Source organism: Rhineura floridana, chromosome 4 (genome assembly GCF_030035675.1).
Source record: "Rhineura floridana isolate rRhiFlo1 chromosome 4, rRhiFlo1.hap2, whole genome shotgun sequence".
Classification (NCBI taxonomy): Eukaryota; Metazoa; Chordata; class Lepidosauria; order Squamata; family Rhineuridae; genus Rhineura; species Rhineura floridana.
The window spans coordinates 64,264,103-64,282,919 of record NC_084483.1 but is presented as its reverse complement, the minus strand read 5'-3'; the positions used below and the strand labels follow the sequence as shown (position 1 = coordinate 64,282,919).

The 18,817-nt window shown below is 41.5% G+C and overlaps 1 protein-coding gene across 1 annotated transcript in view; it reads right to left on the bottom strand.

The window, feature by feature from the left end:
• Positions 1-670: 670 nt before the first annotated feature.
• The window catches only part of SH3BGRL2 (SH3 domain binding glutamate rich protein like 2), a 34,007-nt gene continuing 15,860 nt past the window's right edge, over positions 671-18,817 (bottom strand). The window contains exons 2-4 of the mRNA XM_061623193.1: positions 17,595-17,780; positions 9,451-9,531; positions 671-7,335 (exon numbers count right to left, since the gene is read on the bottom strand). Coding sequence (XP_061479177.1) covers positions 7,321-7,335; positions 9,451-9,531; positions 17,595-17,780 — 282 coding nt within the window. The 3' untranslated portion in view covers positions 671-7,320. The remainder of the gene's footprint in view (positions 7,336-9,450; positions 9,532-17,594; positions 17,781-18,817) is intronic.

The following is an 18,817-nucleotide window of genomic DNA, read 5'->3' as shown; positions in this document are numbered from 1 at the left end:
GCAAAATGGGGCTTATTCTCAACTAATTAGGAGTAGGACTGCAGCCTAACAGCACAATCCTAGGCAAGTTTTCTCAGAAGTAAGCCCCTGTATGTCAGGAGGGGAACCATTGACCCTCCAGATGTTGCTGAACTACAGCTCCCATCATCCCTGGCCATTGACCATGCTTGCTGGGGCTGATGGGGGCTTAGTTCAGCAACATCTAGAGGGCCAAAGGTCCCCCTCTCTTGACATAGAGGGGCCTACTTCTGAGTAAACTTGCATAGGATTGCATTGTTCCACTGCAATCATATACCCACTTACCTAAGAATAAGCCCCAACAGCACAATTCTATGCAAGCTTACTCAAAAGCAAGCCCCTCTTTGGCCCTCCAGGTGTTTCTGAACTACAACTCCCATTAGCCCCAGCAAGTATGGTCAATGGCCAGGGTAAATGTGAGTTGTAGTTCAATAACATTTGGAGGGCCAAGCAACCCCACAACTGCTCTATGTTCCGTGGAGCTTACTCCTAGGTGAATATGCAGCAAGCCATTTTTTTATTTTTGTTTTTTGTTAGCATGAAATTGGAAAACACACTGGAGGGACCAGAAACGGCGGGGTTATATTCAGAGAACACAAAACCTACTGATTAGAGATGTCCGCAGAATACGACAAACACACACACAGGGCACTTTCTTCTTTATATGTAACCTTTAATATGACAATTGAAACATTAAATATAAACATGATTTTATTTTTAAACACAGCAGTACAACTGAGACACAATAAACTAAAATTCCATTCCATCTGTTATATTACACAACAGAAGAATAGGGAATCTTCAGTTGACATCATTCAGTGCCATACCTTACTGCACAAAACAAACAGACTTTTTGGGGAGCAGAGAGTGGGGGAAAGGAATGGATACTTCGAAAGGCTACTATACCCTGACTTGAAGGAGCTTCTTATTCCTGCCATAAAATGTGTGGCAGGGAGATGTCACCCTCAGCTTCTCCAATCAGAATGCAACTAAGGAAACAGCTATTTGCAGAATTTTTCTTTCTGTCTAGTATTAAAATTGGTTGCCAGCTCTTGACCTGACGGCATCCCATATGCCAAACAGGAGAGCAGCAAGTCAAAATCTGGCATAGGCAGACTCTCCTGTCAGTTCAGTCCCATTACAGGAGATGCTGGACCCACTGAACGTCTCCCTGACAAGCAACTGTTAGAAAGGTATAATGCGAGATCTTGGCTCTAACATGAATGTCATAAGGTGCCCTTGTTTTCAATGATTGGATCTGCTCAGAACATCCTGTTCCATATGTGCCCCAAAGAATGCACCTGCAGTGGCCTGCTGTGTCATGTGCATTACAGAAGGAGCACTTAATGGGGCAAATACAAGCCGCAGTATCTGCACAAACCATGGCACTATCTTTCAACAGGGCTGATTTTCCCACACTGCCCCTGATGTTTTAAAGAACCTTTCCCAAACATCTGGGCTGCTGCCTTGAACTAGGAGCCAGGGAAAAGGCTGCACAAATGTGCCCCAATGCTAACTAAGTGCATGTGTATAGGTGACCCTCTACACCCAAGGTTTATCACAAAAGCACAAAACTACCACTGGCAAAAGTGACACAGACAACATAGAGGAGACATCTGCGTAGGACTCATTTGTGTACATTACTCAACATTTGGTTACTCACAGCTGAATATATAAACTGCCTCAGTAGAAAAACACTGTCTGAGATGATGACAAGTGATATCAACTCTCTGCTAGCAGTAGATGCCCCATGATGGCTCTTTCACAGATACAAGTCATCACTTAATGCTGTAGTTACTGAGTGAAAAACATGCATGTGTCATCAGAGCTCTTAAGAACCTGACTTCACAGGACTATACCTCCATCTAGGGATGGCTTCTCGTTTTGCTGACAAGCAGATACCTGAACACAAAAACATACATGAACCTGCATCCTTCACAATTGATGCAACATGCATCTAGTTTCTCCTCTGGCAGCTGCACTCAAGGGCAAAAGGTACTGTGGGACATAACTCAAGTATAAACCTAAACACTGGAAAGAAATGTTGATTGCTTGGTCATTTGTGGATTTGTTTTGTGACGACAGCTGACCCAGTCACTATTGATACCACAAGGAATGTGTGCAGCCACTTTTGAAACTTCCATAGAAACAGACATTGTGCAGGGATCCTGTCAATTACAACCAAATCCTCCAGAAAAAGAATGAGAGAAAAATATTTTCTGAGCAAAGAAAGAAAAGAGATGAAGAAGCTGACGGACCGATTGAAAGCACACGGATGTGGGGAGGGAATGAGAATGTTTGCCTAAGGTTTTTGTACTACTACTTGCAGCCAATATAACTTTTACCATGACTCTTCCCACTGCTTTGGTATACAGACATGCCTAGTTTTGCTTTTAATGGCTTTTTATGGATTACAAGAGGATTTTGCAAACTCTGACTGAAAAGAAATGGACAACTCCCTTTCCCTGTGTAAATCAATGCAGCTCTTTACAATTCACAAGTGCTTTCAATAGTAACTAAGGGCATGATCAACAGTGACACTCCATTTCCGGAATGGGAGAAAACATATGCTAGAGAAACTCAAATATTCTAATGGGTGCCCTCATCCAATGATCTCTTCTGTGCCTGGAGGCTACCGCCAACGTGACCCAGACGGGCAGCTCTGCCTTTGGACTCCTCTTTGTCTCATAGCAACACAGGAAGTTGCCTCATACCGAATCAGACCATTACCTCATCTAGCCCAGGATCATTTTGTTATCATTAAATTGGCTGTCTACTGTACACCGACTGGCTCACCAGAGTAGACAGACAGGAGTGTCTTTCCCAGCCTTACTTAGAGATGCCAGGGATTGAACTTGGACCTTGTGTATACAAAGCAAGTGCTCTGCCACTGAGCTATATGGCCATGCACGTATCTATTGAAGTGAGTGGTAAAACCATATACTTGTAAGTTCTATTCACACACTAGAGCATGCATGCAGCTTTAGAGTCCCCTCCCCCGCAACTGTTTACTTCAGTCAACAGTGTGGTGGAAAGCAGGTGGAACTAGGCCTTATAAAGGGGTTCATCCAGCAGTTAAATTCACAGATGCCATATACTGAACAAGTTAAACTTTCACATTACTGTAGTGGGCTGAGCCAGCAACTGGAGCCCCAGCAGGTGGCTGAGGACTCTGCATGGTGATGCTTGGCTTGGCCTTCGGGGCAGCATGCCAACAGGAAGCATAGTTCAAACATTTTGGAAAAGTTTGCTCCTGCATCATTTCACCCTTTAAAAAAGTTAGATCTACACCAGGTTTGGGGAACATGTGGCTGTCCAGATGTCGCTGGACTCATCCCCCCATCAGCATCAGCCAGCATGGTCAATGGTTGGGGGGAATGAGAGCTGTGGCCCTCCAGATGTTGCTAGACTACGGGTGCCCCATCCCTGAAGTAGACATAATTTTCTCCCTACCTGCAAAGCGTACTACAATTCATAGTAGTGCTTGGGAGGTAGTGGTCCATGGAGTAGATACAGCAAAAGCTACACACTTCAAACTACTTATTCTGGTGTAATTTAATTGATGTCAGCAAAAAAAATACCCCAGTCTAATTAGTTTGGAAGTTCAGGCCAAAGTATATGAAACTTACATGAGAAGATCTTCATACCAGATCTTCATACCAGGCGTATTTAAAAATCAGGGTCCTACATTGCACAGGGAGCCAACATAAATAGAAAAGGCTCTCTGGACTGCAGAAGTTATCCCTCTAACTTGCAAAGGCAATCGGGGGAAGGGGAGGTCAGAGATACTCTTCCTTTTCCTCCCCCCTCATCAGAATTAATATTAGGTGGTCACATTAGAAGTATATTTTTTTAAGCAGATCAAAGCCAGTCTCAAAACTACTTTCCCGTGGAGATAATTTATTCTGTATTTTGTTTCCTGATATGAGCACATCGTAAGAGGGCTGGGAAACAACATAACTCGCTACGCAAGAGGTATATAGAAACAAAAGAAACTAGGCTGTTTTTTTTAAAAAAAAAAACACTGACTGAAAAGGATGCATTTTAATAATTTAAAAAGTGGAAGGCTGTTATATAATGAAAATAAAAAGGAGAGTTCAAGCACTTTACAAATTTTTGATATAAACATGAAAGCCAAACTTTGAATTAAAAAAATCAAATAGCACTCACCAGCGAATTTGCAGAGCTGATACAGGCATGAAAATAGGACACCTTTTGATCTCTTCTTGCATTTCAGGAATATGCCCTCCTCTCCCCCGCCCCAACAGACACAGTAAGGTATCTTAAATGATGTATCTTTTGCTTATTACAAACGGCACTACCATTAAAGTTAGCCAGAATCCAAAAAGCCACTTTAAGCATGTGAAGGACTTGCAGGCACACAGTAGGATGGATATAGCACAGTGGATATTTAAGCTGCTGTCACCATCACACCTCCTGGAAGAGCAGACTTGTTCTGACCCCAACAAAAAAACGCTTTTGAAACTTCCCTGAGCTTTGAGTAACAAAATAGGGCTCATATACATACTTCACACTTAACTGTTTCTACCATTAGAGATCCTATAGTGCCTTCTCTTTCACTCTTTCTAAAAAAATATTGATATTTTTAGGACCGACCCCATATCTACTCTCTTGCCCTGATACAGAGGATCAGATATACACACAAAGTATAGCCTGATCAAAATGAAAAAGAAAGCCCTAGCAAATGAGGGGAGGCAGCACTAGCATATTTGCTCCCACAGAAACACCCCTTAAAAAGTCCTTTAGCCCCAGTCCAAAGGAAGTTAAGCCTTCTTTAGGTGTTCATGTCCTGTACAAAATAAACATGCTCTGTCCCCCATTTTAACTGCCCTCCCTAAGCTGGGAGGGTGTAAACAGATAAAAGAGGGAGCTTCCTATACTCATGGAAGCTCCCTACACATTTTAGAAACCTAGAAAGTCAAGGTTCTAAAGCACAGGGAGCCAACAGGAGTACAGGAGGCTCCCCGTTTCAAATGTTCACTTCTTAACTCGTGGCGATTGGACCAGCAGCAGTTGAGCAACCCTGGTGTGTTCATCCCAGTGGCCCTCCATCACACATTTACACTTAATATGAATGCCTGAAGATGGCTTTAATCATGTTTCAGTGCCCATTAAAATGAATGAGACTCAAGTAAGCCATAATTAACTTGTCCCATTCATGAGGGCTAAATGCAACTAACTTTGTCCTGTATTTTTCTTTGGGACAGGCTTATGTGAACTTTAAAGCACAGCATATATATTTCAAACTTGGTAATGAGTTCTTCCCCCACTCCAAGATTTACTGCAGCGACATACAAGTGCTTATGTAGATAAAGATGCACTTGGAAATCCAAATATAATTCGTTCTTGCTAGGCACCAGGTCTGGCTGACACCTGAACTCAGACATTGAAAAGAAAGCTAATCCAGAGAGAAATCATGCTGATGTTCTCAAGTAGATCTTCCAACTGCAGTGCAGCAGAACAAAATCACAGGATCTGGATCCACGTATTTGTAGTTAGGACATTTTAGTTGTTCCCATGTTGCAGGCAGGATTCTGGGAAGTGGAATGTGGGAACACTTGCAAGTCAAGTGATCTTCTAGCGCACCAACACTTAATAGAGAAGCCAAAGGCAATGGTGCAAAAGTGCCCAAATATGAGCTGCCTCAAATTCAGACCAAAACCGTTTTTAGCCTATCATAGAAAAATGACAGCAGTATTGAACTGCATTGACAAGAGGTTTACCAAAAATTGCAGTGATAAATGGATGATCAATTTTTGGGCGGGTGCTGATGCTCCAAACAGTGAATGAGATGAAAGTAGATAAAAGTATCCAACTGATAAATGGCCTTTTAAAACTGAATTAGGCTACAATCCTATGCACACTTACCTAGGAGTAAGTCCTACTGAACTCAATGGGATTTACTTCTGAGTAGACATGCATAGGACTGTGCTGTTATTGTTCAATCCCACACTTTTCATTTTGAGGCACCTGAGATTCACCACAGGCTAGAAGAGACTATCCTTACTGCCAAGAATAGCTACTCGGGACTCAAAACGGGAGGATACTGAACACATTGGCACAATCAAGCACAACCATGTAAAGTGACATATTTTACAGGCAAAAAAAAAATGCTTCTATCTTTATAAATCCTCCCAACACCCTCCAACTTTAAGGCAATGGAACTATTAGTCAGCTTAAAGTTCTTACCTGTGTGCTTTTACAGGCTCTGAAATTATATTACATGGCACCAGTGTTTTTTTAGTAAAAAAATGAGGTGCTGATACTCATATCTTGGTAAAAGTGTTTGGGTGCCAGCACAAAATGGCTGCAATAGGCAGCAAAAAACACACAAAGATGCTGGTACTCAGTACTAGTCCTCAGTACTAGCGAGTACTGTCACACACAAAAAGCCCTGCATAGCACACTACAGGCTTTAACATTTGTTCTAAAATTAATCTCACTGAGAGAAATAGGGTTCCTAAGTGATATCAATGCTTGCAGAGTAGATGAAAATCTGTAATTTATACATTAAAAAATTGGGAAATGCATGCAATGTAGGTCAAAATGACAGACATGCCTGGTATTCTTATCAAGAATTAAGACAGACTTTGGCAACTTCTCATTTTAGAAGTTATTTGCCAACTAGTTCTCTTTCTTGGACCATCTGAAACTGTAAGTCAAAGCAAAACAATCTGTAGTGATATACCAACAAGAGGAGATAAGAGTTTTGATTTATATAAGTGGAAAGATGTACCAGGCCATATCTACCTCAATAAGCACATTTTAGCACAAATAGCACAATTAGCACATATTCTGTTGGAGTGATACCTTTGCAGCTCAACACTGCTGACTTTCATGTTTAGCTGTGGTTCAAGAATAGTAGGTGATGCCTGCCATTAACTCTCAGCTCAGAATTCAGTAAACATCTGACACTCTGACAATACACACTGTCCAATCAGATTCAACACCCATATACCACTTTCAGAATACAAATAATTTTTCAAATAGAGCATCAGAGACTGTTGGGCCATTCGTCCACAGCATCAGTTTCAGATTTGTTTGCAAAAAAGAAAAAAGAAAATAAAAAACAAGCGCAACCCCCACTATGACTATTTTACCACCACCATTTACCCCATTTTGCAGTCACTGCCTTATTTCATCTTTTCAATGTCAAACAAAATATTGATGGTGCATATTGCCATGTATCACAGTGGTCCACTAGGGAAGCTGTTACGTGCTGGATATCAAGGGTTTCATTCACCCAGACAATGTGCTTGTTGAATCCTCAAGGAAATTTTTCTAAGGCTCCGACTCCTATTTTTTTTAAAAAAAGAACCAATAATTGTATAGTTATTTCAAAAGCTTATTTTATCTTCAAAAACAAAAGTGGCTGACATCACAAAACATTAAAACAATAAAGCATCAAAATACACATTTTAAAAACCCAATCACAGTAATAAAACAAGAAACAAACACTTTAAATAACTTTATCAGGAGTTAAAACATAAAACAATAGAAACAACATCCAGCAAAGTACTTGCTCTTGTTCTCTTCTGCAATCTAAACCAATTGCCACTTGCCTTCATGTTTCTCTTCTTCCTGCTAACTAACAGGCTATACAGAGGACTTTACCTAAAGTCTTCCCTCTGGTCAGGATTCTCTTCAGTGGGGCTGGGGCAGGGAAGGCAAGTGGTGTTGCATATTTGGCTACTGGACGTGCAGGGTCACTGCCCCTTACCAAAAGGGAGAGGGGGGATGGCACAGGGGGCCAGCACAGCAGCAGAGCCAACCTGACACTCCAACCACCAGGCAGTACCCTGCTCCCCGCACCTCACCCTCTCAGTAAGCAGCAGCGAACCTTTGCACCTGGCAGCCAAGAATGCAGCCCGCCACCCTGCCTTGACCCATCCACGCCCTGACTGCTACTGGCTCTCTTGTCTTCTTTCTGATCAGGGACTGACTGCTTCTTGAAGACAACTACCAATCTGACTGCAGCTCTTCTAGAGGACTGCTGCTGCTGTCTCTCCTTGCAGGTCTTCCAGCTTTATGCTTTAGCGATCACAGCTTTGGTGTCTTGGCTTTTGCCTCCTGAACAGCTGCCTGCTGCTACTGGGATCTGCCAGCCTCACTCTGGCCTCTTCCTCTGGCAGCTATTGCTTCGGTTCTCAGCTCCCAGCTCTCTATAAGCTGCCTCTTCTGAGCCTCTTCCTAAATGCCCAGATAACTCTCTGATTCACAAACGGTGCTTATTCTCGCCATTCAGACCCCTCCTAACTAGTCACAAGCTCCACTCTGGAATTCTGACATTTCATTGGGCTACAACTAAAAAACAGTGAATTTCTACAGAATGCCCACTAAGGAACCTATCCCAATTTTGCCCTTTTTGAATTCTACTGACCCATATAAAAACTGGGTTTTACTGCCGTATGTCATAACAAAAAACTTTACAAGACACAAAGTCACCTTTTTGGTAACTGTATCATCTTTGCTGCTTCTTGGCAGAGTGCTAACTGAAGAAACCCTGTACAATGTACCTCACAGGCTTCATTGAGAAGCAAACGGCCAGTCTTTCCCCTTGTTCTATTAACTATATGCATGTGTGCCAGAACAACATTTTAAGATTTACATTTATAAACACAATATTGCAGTTTCTCCACAAAACCATTTCATTTATACCCTGTACTTACACACTGAGGCTTAGCTCTATTAATTAGCATTTAAGCTCATGTAGGGATGTTTGGAAATGATATACAAACAAGATTAAAGGGCTGCAGAGTAGCGATGTGGCTCTGTTTCTGCAATAATTGATTTGCCATCGGATTAATTATTTTTTCTGATATTCTCTATCTTTGTGGAGAGAATTTAAAAGTAGAAACTCTCCACACTTGATTTCCGATTCATTCTTCTGCTCCCCCCCCGATTCTTTTTTTAAAAATTCACTTTGAAATTGTCAATAGTGTGAGTGATACTTTTATTGATCTACTTTCTTTGTGAGCTTTTCAAATGTACATTTCCATGCCCAATGGATCCACTACAAACAATTTTGTATTTTTGTGTCACAGTTTGACTTGGTTTGACTGTATTCCCAGGAAATCCCATACGCTTGTAAAACATTTCAGTGGGAAATATGCATGTTCCAATTATGAAGGGCAAATTTCTGTGATATTCTGCCAGGGTTAAACCTTAAATAATTAAAATAAATTGTGCTACTTCAATATAACTGAATACATCGTGATTTTAGGCATCTATGAATTATGAGAAAATCACCAATTGTGTTTATTTCAGTTTCAAAACAAGATACTGTCCAAAGCACCTCACTATCTTTTATTCATTCATTTTTCAGTCACAGAACATACCATCTATTAGAGAGAATGCACACTGAAAATGACAAGCTGAATATAACATAGCTTCATATAATGAAATATTTACCTTTGATGCCAAATTAGGTTTCAACCCAAGAAAAGTAAAGACGGTGTTGCTTTCCTTGGATTCAAAAAATGAGTCATAATCCTAAAGATAAGGGGAAAGGAAAAGAAGAAGAAGAAGTGACGTTTCTAAAGCTTCATCCCACTGATATTGTATGTATGCAGTCAGAAGTATGCCATCTAAACATGTTACTGAAATGTAAAGAAGTAACTTTAAAATTGTTAAGTTATGCAAGGATAATTCCAGTTTACCCATCAAAGTGTCTTTCCTCTTTATTGCTTTGTAATTGCTATTGGGGGGGGGAGAGAAAGAGAGAACAAAAGAGTGTAAATAAATAGTGTACAACCCAGGCCCCCTTCCAATAGCTGAAAACACCATCAAAGCTATTCAAAGGAGCAAAAAAAAAAAAAAGCTGCTTTATTAGATGAATTTAATCAGGTCATTGGTTCATCTATCGCACCACCCTGAGTGGGAGTGGAGATAATGATTAATAATTCATTGGCACTTCAGCACCATAGTATGCAACCTACCCATAGTTCAACTCGACTTCCCAGAAACAGGTTTTGCAGCTTTCTCTGCTGCTGGCTTCATTTCAAGTTTCACATGAAAACGGGAACAGAGGTTGCTACTTCTTGTTAACATGTCTAAACATTAAGAAAAATGTAGCCTGACAGTACAGCCCCTATGCATGTCTATTCAGAGGCAAGCCTCATCAAGTTAAATAGGGATTACTCCCAGTTAAATTTGTGTAGGATTACAACCCAACTTCAGGAGGTACCAAAATATATAGCCAAGAGCTACAATTTCATTCTTAAGGTAGATTTCTAAATGAAAGTAGTAAACCTGATTTCAGTTTCTCAAAAGTCACCATCATATCTCATAGTTTCCTTTTTTTAATGCACACACGAGCGTACGCGCGCACGCACACACACACACACACAATCAAGAGATATACCCAGCCAGAGCTTGGAAAAGTTACTTTTTTGGACTACAACTCCCATCAGCCCACTCCAGTGGCCATGCTGGCTGGGGCTGATGGGAGTTGTAGTTTAAAAAAAGTAACTTTTCCAAGCTCTGCCCAGAACTAGCTCAAATACTAGTAACCCCCTGGCTTCTTAAAGAATTCATACCACTGTCTCATTGAGAATGACACCAGCTTCCCAGCTGAAAGAACAATTAGATTTTGTGAGATTACAAATGAAAGCTCTTACTCCACACTGCTTTCAGGAGCTGATATTTTGAGAAAACCTTGAGAGTGTTTTAAAAGCACCCTTCAATTATGTTTGCATTCTATTGCTTTCATAGTCTACTAACAACCATATGGCCTGAATAGTGGCTTTGTTGTTAAAAGTTTAAAGACACAAAAGGAGCGTCATTCACTGTTCATGTGCAAACGACTTGAACTAAAAATTCCATCCTGCAGCAGCCCTTGATTCAACTAAATAAGCTTTAGGAATCTACTATTGGAAAAGTGTACTCTGCGCATAAAGTAGATAACAAGTGATGATTTGGGAGGGGAAAACATTTAAAAGAAATATATGGATGCATAACTACTTTTGAGCAGTACACACACATTATGCAAAAACGTTATGCACTTGCACATACATGTTATGAGCTTTTATTTATTTATTTAATATATTTATTAGTTGCATTTTTCAAAAAAAGAATAAAAACATCCTAAAATACTTAAGAGAGCCAGTGTGGTGTAGTGGTTAGAGTGTTGGACTACGACCTGGGAGACCAGGGTTCGAATCCCCGCACAGCCATGAAGCTTACTGGGTAACCTTGGACCAGTCACTGCCTCTCAGCCTCAGAGGAAGGCAATAGTAAACCCCCTCTGAATACTGCTTACCTTGAAAACCCTATTCATAGGGTCACCATAAGTCAGGATCGAATTGAAGGCAGTTCAAAATACCATAAAAACCAAATCCTCCCCACCCAACTAAAAGCAAACAGACAATTAAACTCCGAAGGGCAGGGTGAATAAAAATATTTCTACCTGGCCACCTAAAGACAGACAGTGATGGCGCCAGTCATGCATCCCGGAAGAGAGCATTTCACAAATGGGGAGCCACTGCTGAAAAGGCCCGTTTTCATGTTGCCGCCCTCTACATCTCTCTCAGAGGGGGCACACGGAGAAGGGCCTCAGATGATGAACACAGGATCTGGGTTGGTTCATGTGGGGAAATGCAGTCTTTGGGGTATTGGGGTCCTGAGCTGCGTAATTTTTTATAGGTCAAAACCAGCACTTTGCATTTGGCCTGGAAACTAATTGGTGTGTGCGTGTGTGTGTGTAAACACAAAGATAGATATATAAACACAAAGATAGATTAGACAGATTAGACAGACAGACAGACATAAACACAAAGAAAGAAATGAATTAAGAATTATAATCATGAACACAGGGGGTTGTTCATTTTTACTCATGTATTGCAGAAAAGTCTTCAGCAAAAAAAACACTCTTCAGGGTTCCTGCTCAACTATGAGAAAACATGCAAAGAAGCTTGCTTCACCCCTTTTCACAACACCTGAAAATGTACAGAAAGGGGGAAATCTAAGAAATATCTTATAACTGCAGAAATAGTTATCAGGCTGCTTGTCCAGCATGGACTGCACTGAACATAAACTAGAAAGGATAGAGCTTGGCTCCTTTCCAAAGACAATCAGATCCACCCAGAATACTTTGTAAATCAGATTTAGATCACTCCTGACCCAGCCATCACAAGAGTGAGGCTCCCAATTTTAAAAGCTCAACTGCTTATTACACTTAATTGCAAAGACAGTGCAGTCAAGCAACTAAAAAGAGATTAAAGCAAAGAGCAGTAATTCACATGATAAAAAGATTGTTATGTCATGATACTGAGAGCTGTTGGCATTAAACGAAATGCTAGGGTGTTTCCAGATGTTGGTTCAGTCCAAGGAGCATGGCTCTTTTGTGGGTGTTTATAGGCATGCCTGGATACCCACAAGCCAGTGGTCAACTTTGCCAATCAATTATGGAATGATGTTCCTGATGAGGTGCGCCTGGCGCCAACACTGTTATCTTTTCAGCACCAGGTCAAGACTTTCCTCTTCTCTCAGGCATTTTAGCATGTGTTTTTAAATTGTTTTTAATTTTTTTTAAAAAAAAGTTTTTAAATTGTTTTTTGTGTTTTAAAATTTGTGTATTTGTTTTTCTTGTTTTTAATTGCTGTAAACCTCCCAGAGAGCTTCAGCTATGGGGCGGTATATAAATGTAATAAATAAAAAAGTAAATTATAATCCAATGGGGGAGGAAGGAGAAAAGGAACTGCTACACAAACATCAGCCAGAGTAGCTCTAGGACAACAAAAAAGCAGCTAACACAAAAGCATTTCGGTTTCATACTTGTTTAATTTTATTCTTCAATATCTCAAGAGTAGGCCTTTAAATCTTTCCACCAAACCTGTCCTCCCCTTACTCACCCCCCAAAAGCTGGAGAAATACACACACACACACCCCAAGAGCGAATTGGGTTTTATTGCATTTATCTGAATGCTGGATCTCCTTGACTCCACAATCCTACCCACTGTCAATCTGGGGATGGACTGCAGGATTATATTGTTCCGGTGTTCAAAGAAGCATCCTATAGCCCAGTTATTGCAACTGCTAATGAGCATACACAGGGACTCTGAAGTCCTGGTGAATGGGATAATGAGGTCATTCTCATTTTTTAAAAAAAATCCTTTCCCCCCTAAGAACATAAGAACATAAGAAGAGCCTGCTGGATCAGGCCAGTGGCCCATCTAGTCCAGCATCCTGTTCTCACAGTGGCCAACCAGGTGCCTGGGGGAAGCCCGAAAGCAGGACCCGAGTGCAAGAACACTCTCCCCTCCTGAGGCTTCCAGCAACTGGTTTTCAGAAGCATGCTGCCTCTGACTAGGGTGGCACAGCACAGCCATCACGGCTAGTAGCCATTGATAGCCCTGTCCTCCATGAATTTGTCTAATCTTCTTTTAAAGCTATCCAAGCTGGTGGCCATTACTGCATCTTGTGGGAGCAAATTCCATAGTTTAACTATGCGCTGAGTAAAGAAGTACTTCCTTTTGTCTGTCCTGAATCTTCCAACATTCAGCTTCTTTGAATGTCCACGAGTTCTAGTATTATGAGAGAGGGAGAAGAACTTTTCTCTATCCACTTTCTCAATGCCATGCATAATTTTATACACTTCTATCATGTCTCCTCTGACCCGCCTTTTCTCTAAACTAAAAAGCCCCAAATGCTGCAACCTTTCCTCGTAAGGGAGTCGCTCCATCCCCTTGATCATTCTGGTTGCCCTCTTCTGAACCTTTTCCAACTCTATAATATCCTTTTTGAGATGAGGCGACCAGAACTGTACACAGTATTCCAAATGCGGCCGCACCATAGATTTATACAACGGCATTATGATATCGGCTGTTTTATTTTCAATACCTTTCCTAATTATCGCTAGCATGGAATTTGCCTTTTTCACAGCTGGCGCACACTGGGTCGACATTTTCATCGTGCTGTCCACTACAACCCCGAGGTCTCTCTCCTGGTCGGTCACCGCCAGTTCAGACCCCATGAGCGTATATGTGAAATTAAGATTTTTTGCTCCAATATGCATAATTTTACACTTGTTTATATTGAATTGCATTTGCCATTTTTCCGCCCATTCACTCAGTTTGGAGAGGTCTTTTTGGAGCTCTTCACAATCCCTTTTTGTTTTAACAACCCTGAACAATTTAGTGTCGTCAGCAAACTTGGCCACTTCACTGCTCACTCCTAATTCTAGGTCATTAATGAACAAGTTGAAAAGTACAGGTCCCAATACCGATCCTTGAGGGACTCCACTTTCTACAGCCCTCCATTGGGAGAACTGTCCGTTTATTCCTACTCTCTGCTTTCTGCTTCTTAACCAATTCCTTATGCACAAGAGGACCTCTCCTCTTATTCCATGACTGCTAAGCTTCCTCAGAAGCCTTTGGTGAGGTACCTTGTCAAACGCTTTTTGAAAGTCTAAGTACACTATGTCCACTGGATCACCTCTATCTATATGCTTGTTGACACTCTCAAAGAATTCTAATAGGTTACTGAGACAGGACTTTCCCTTGCAGAAGCCATGCTGGCTCTGCTTCAGCAAGGCTTGTTCTTCTATGTGCTTAGTTAATCTAGCTTTAATCATACTTTCTACCAGTTTTCCAGGGACAGAAGTTAAGCTAACTGGCCTGTAATTTCCGGGATCCCCTCTGGATCCCTTTTTGAAGATTGGCGTTACATTTGCCACTTTCCAGTCCTCAGGCACGGAGGAGGACCCGAGGGACAAGTTACATATTTTAGTTAGCAGATCAGCAATTTCACATTTGAGTTCTTTGAGAACTCTCGGGTGGATGCCATCCGGGCCCGGTGATTTGTCAGTTTTTATATTGTCCATTAAGCCTAGAACTTCCTCTCTCGTTACCACTATTTGTCTCAGTTCCTCAGAATCCCTTCCTGCAAATGTTAGTTCAGGTTCAGGGATCTGCCCTATATCTTCCACTGTGAAGACAGATGCAAAGAATTCATTTAGCTTCTCTGCAATCTCCTTATCGTTCTTTAGTACACCTTTGACTCCCTTATCATCCAAGGGTCCAATCGTCTCCCTAGATGGTCTCCTGCTTTGAATGTATTTATAGAATTTTTTGTTGTTGGTTTTTATGTTCTTAGCAATGTGCTCCTCAAATTCTTTTTTAGCATCCCTTATTGTCTTCTTGCATTTCTTTTGCCAGAGTTTGTGTTCTTTTTTATTTTCTTCATTTGGACAAGACTTCCATTTTCTGAAGGAAGACTTTTTGCCTCTAAGAGCTTCCTTGACTTTGCTCGTTAACCATGCTGGCATCTTCTTGGCCCTGGCGGTACCTTTTCTGATCTGCGGTATGCACTCCAGTTGAGCTTCTAATATAGTGTTTTTAAACAACTTCCAAGCATTTTCGAGTGATGTGACCCTCTGGACTTTGTTTTTCAGCTTTCTTTTTACCAATCCCCTCATTTTTGTGAAGTTTCCTCTTTTGAAGTCAAATGTGACCGTGTTGGATTTTCTTGGCAATTGGCCAGTTACATGTATGTTTAATTTAATAGCACTGTGGTCACTGCTCCCAATCGGTTCAACAACACTTACATCTCGCACCAGGTCCTGGTCCCCACTGAGGATTAAGTCCAGGGTTGCCGTCCCTCTGGTCGGTTCCATGACCAACTGGTCTAGGGAATAGTCATTTAGAATATCTAGAAACTTTGCTTCTTTGTCATGACTGGAACACCTATGCAGCCAGTCTGTGTCTGGGTAGTTGAAGTCACCCATTACTACCACATTTCCTAGTTTGGATGCTTCCTCAATTTCATATCTCATCTCAAGGTCTCCCTGAGCATTTTGATCAGGGGGACGATAGATCGTTCCCAGTATTAAGTCCCTCCTGGGGCATGGTATCACCACCCACAACGATTCTGTGGAGGAGTCTGCCTCTTTTGGGGTTTCGAGCTTGCTGGATTCAATGCCTTCTTTCACGTATAGAGCGACTCCGCCACCAATACGTCCTTCCCTGTCCTTCCGATATAGTTTATATCCAGGGATAACCGTATCCCACTGGTTTTCTCCATTCCACCAGGTCTCCGTTATGCTCACTATATCCATGCTCTCCTCTAAGACCAAGCGCTCCAGTTCTCCCATCTTGGTTCGCAGGCTCCTAGCATTAGTGTACAGGCACTTGTAAGCAGTGTCTCTCTTCAAGTGTCTTTGGCACTTGTGGTTAGGCCTGTGGTAATTTTGCTCTTCTGAATTTATATCCTGTGCCCCTGCTCTCACAATGCCTACTTCTAGGCCTACCCCTTTTAAAATTTCATCATTTCTTTGATTTTTATCCCAGGGGGGAGGTTTATTCCAAACCGGACCTTTCTCAGCTCCTGTCGGGTTTCCCCCCTCAGTCAGTTTAAAAGCTGCTCTGCCACCTTTTTAATTTTAAGTGCCAGCAGTCTGGTTCCATTCTGGTTCAAGTGCAGCCCGTCCCTTTTGTACAGGCCCGGCTTGTCCCAAAATGTTCCCCAGTGCCTAACAAATCCAAACCCTTCCACCCGACACCATCGTCTCATCCACGCATTGAGACTGCGAAGCTGGGCCTGTCTGGCTGGCCTGCGCGTGGAACCGGTAGCATTTCAGAGAAAGCCACGTTGGAGGTCCTGGCTTTCAGCATCCTACCTAGCAACCTAAATTTGGCTTCCAGGAGCTCACAGCTGCATTTCCCCATGTCGTTGGTGCCAATGTGCACCACGACCACTGACTCCTTCCCAGCACAATATGTTTTTTAATTCTTTTTATTTAAGACGTTTTTAAAGCTTTTTTAAAGAAAGTTTTTAAAGCTGTTTTGTTTTAATGTATTTTAAGGTCTGTTTTTATGATGTTTTAAAGTGTTTTTACTGCTTTTGTTTGCCACCCTGGGCACCTGCTGGGAGGAAGGGTGGGATATAAATTAAATAATAAATAAATAAAAATTCTCAGCAAAGGGGTTAGGGGTGGGATCATACAAGATAAGCATTCAAACATTTGCAGAAGAACAAACTCACTTCAGGACCACATCTCTGAATGAAAAAACCTTTAAAAATATGCTTAGGAATTAAAATGTGTAGCCTTACTTGACACATTTTAATAAGCAATAGGGTAAAAAGTAACCAAGCCTCTGGATACAAAAAAGATAGTAACCCTGATACTATACCAGGCAAATGTACCCTATAATTGTAATTTTTTAAAATGCCTTTTTTGATTATGACACTGTATAATAGAATTAGTCAGCAATTTAACCCTAGAAATTTCCCAAAGTAGCATGCAATTGCCACTATGACAAAGGCTGCCAAACATTGAGGATCCAAGTATAGAATTATTAGTGTAGGAAATAGCAAAAAGAAAATAGATCAAAGACTGAGAATTAACCTTGGTCATTCTGCCATGTTGTATTCCATGTTTACATGCTCATTAATGAAATAAGGGAACAACAAATTACCTCTATTCTCATTCTTGCTCTTGGTTTTTGGGTTGTTACGAAAAAGCATTAATGTCTTTGCAGTTCACATAGATGAGGATTGACCTTTGGTGGCCAAGGCTAACACAGCTGGAAAAGACAGAAACTTCTAAAGTTACTTACTCCACAGTACTGATTATCGCTGAAAATCTGGGGAGGGAGCGGGTTGCCTTGTGCAGGCAGTTTATCTTGAGGAATATTTTTATACATCCATCGCCTTTGCTCCTCTGACATGGTGATATCCACCTCTTCAAAGTCAATCTTGTTGGCTTCCAAAAATCGTACAATGTCTTGTTGCCGCTTCTTTATCTGGGAGAAAGAAAGCAACAAAACTAGGATGTAATGAGTTGTTGCCAAAACAGTATGTAAATCAAGTTAGCAGGACAAAGTTACTTTGAACACACACAGTACAATTGATGCCTAGGAGTGGGCCTTTAGACATGACAGATTTCCTGTATTTTATTTTCCAATTACAAACTCATGATGGTCAAAAAGGAGGCAAAAACGTCCTTGTCTCTGTGTGTCTCCAAGTGTAAATGTTGACTAGTAGTGTCATAGCCCAAGGATGCAGCTTCCCTTTCCCATAGCCAATTGTAAATTCTTTTATTTCCACAAGTTTTTGATTCTCTGAATCAATGAGCAACTTTCAACATGAATAGAAAGGCTCCCTGCTATAGATGTCACATCCGCATACAAGGGAAGGTGGCACAAGCCATGTGACAACAGGGCTAGGGCCAGGGCCAAAGGCATGGCTCCACAGCACCTTTGTACTCTCATTGCCCCTTCACACAAGTAACAGCTCAATAGGGCTAACCCAGTTTTCACCACCCTTATGCCCTTCAGATGTTGTGGACTACTGCTCCCATCGGTGCTAGCCAGCATGGATGGGCTAACCTATTGAAAAAATAGTTTGCCATATACCTCCACCTGTTATAATCAGGCATGGAGAGAGACAGGCGAGATGGAGACACACACACTCGGATACAAACTAAAAATATTTGGGATCTAGTTCATATATAGACTCAGTATGAAGTTAGCACTTGACACTCTCTGTCTCCAGCCTCATTACAGAAGACTCGCAGGCAGAATTGCTTGACACAGCTATGGATGTCTTATTAACTGGCTGTGCCTGCATTCTAATTTTTGAGTTTTGCTGTTCTTGGTTCCTTCAGGGAGATAATGCTACCAGCATCTTTCCTGGGCGTTATGCTTCAATAAAAGAGAAGAGTACAGTTTCTGCTAGTGCAGAACTGAAGAAGCAACATAAGGCCCTTAAGTGATTGGAACATGCTTTCAAATTTCCACTTAGCCTTGACACCCACTCTGCAGCCTCTACCTCTCAGCTT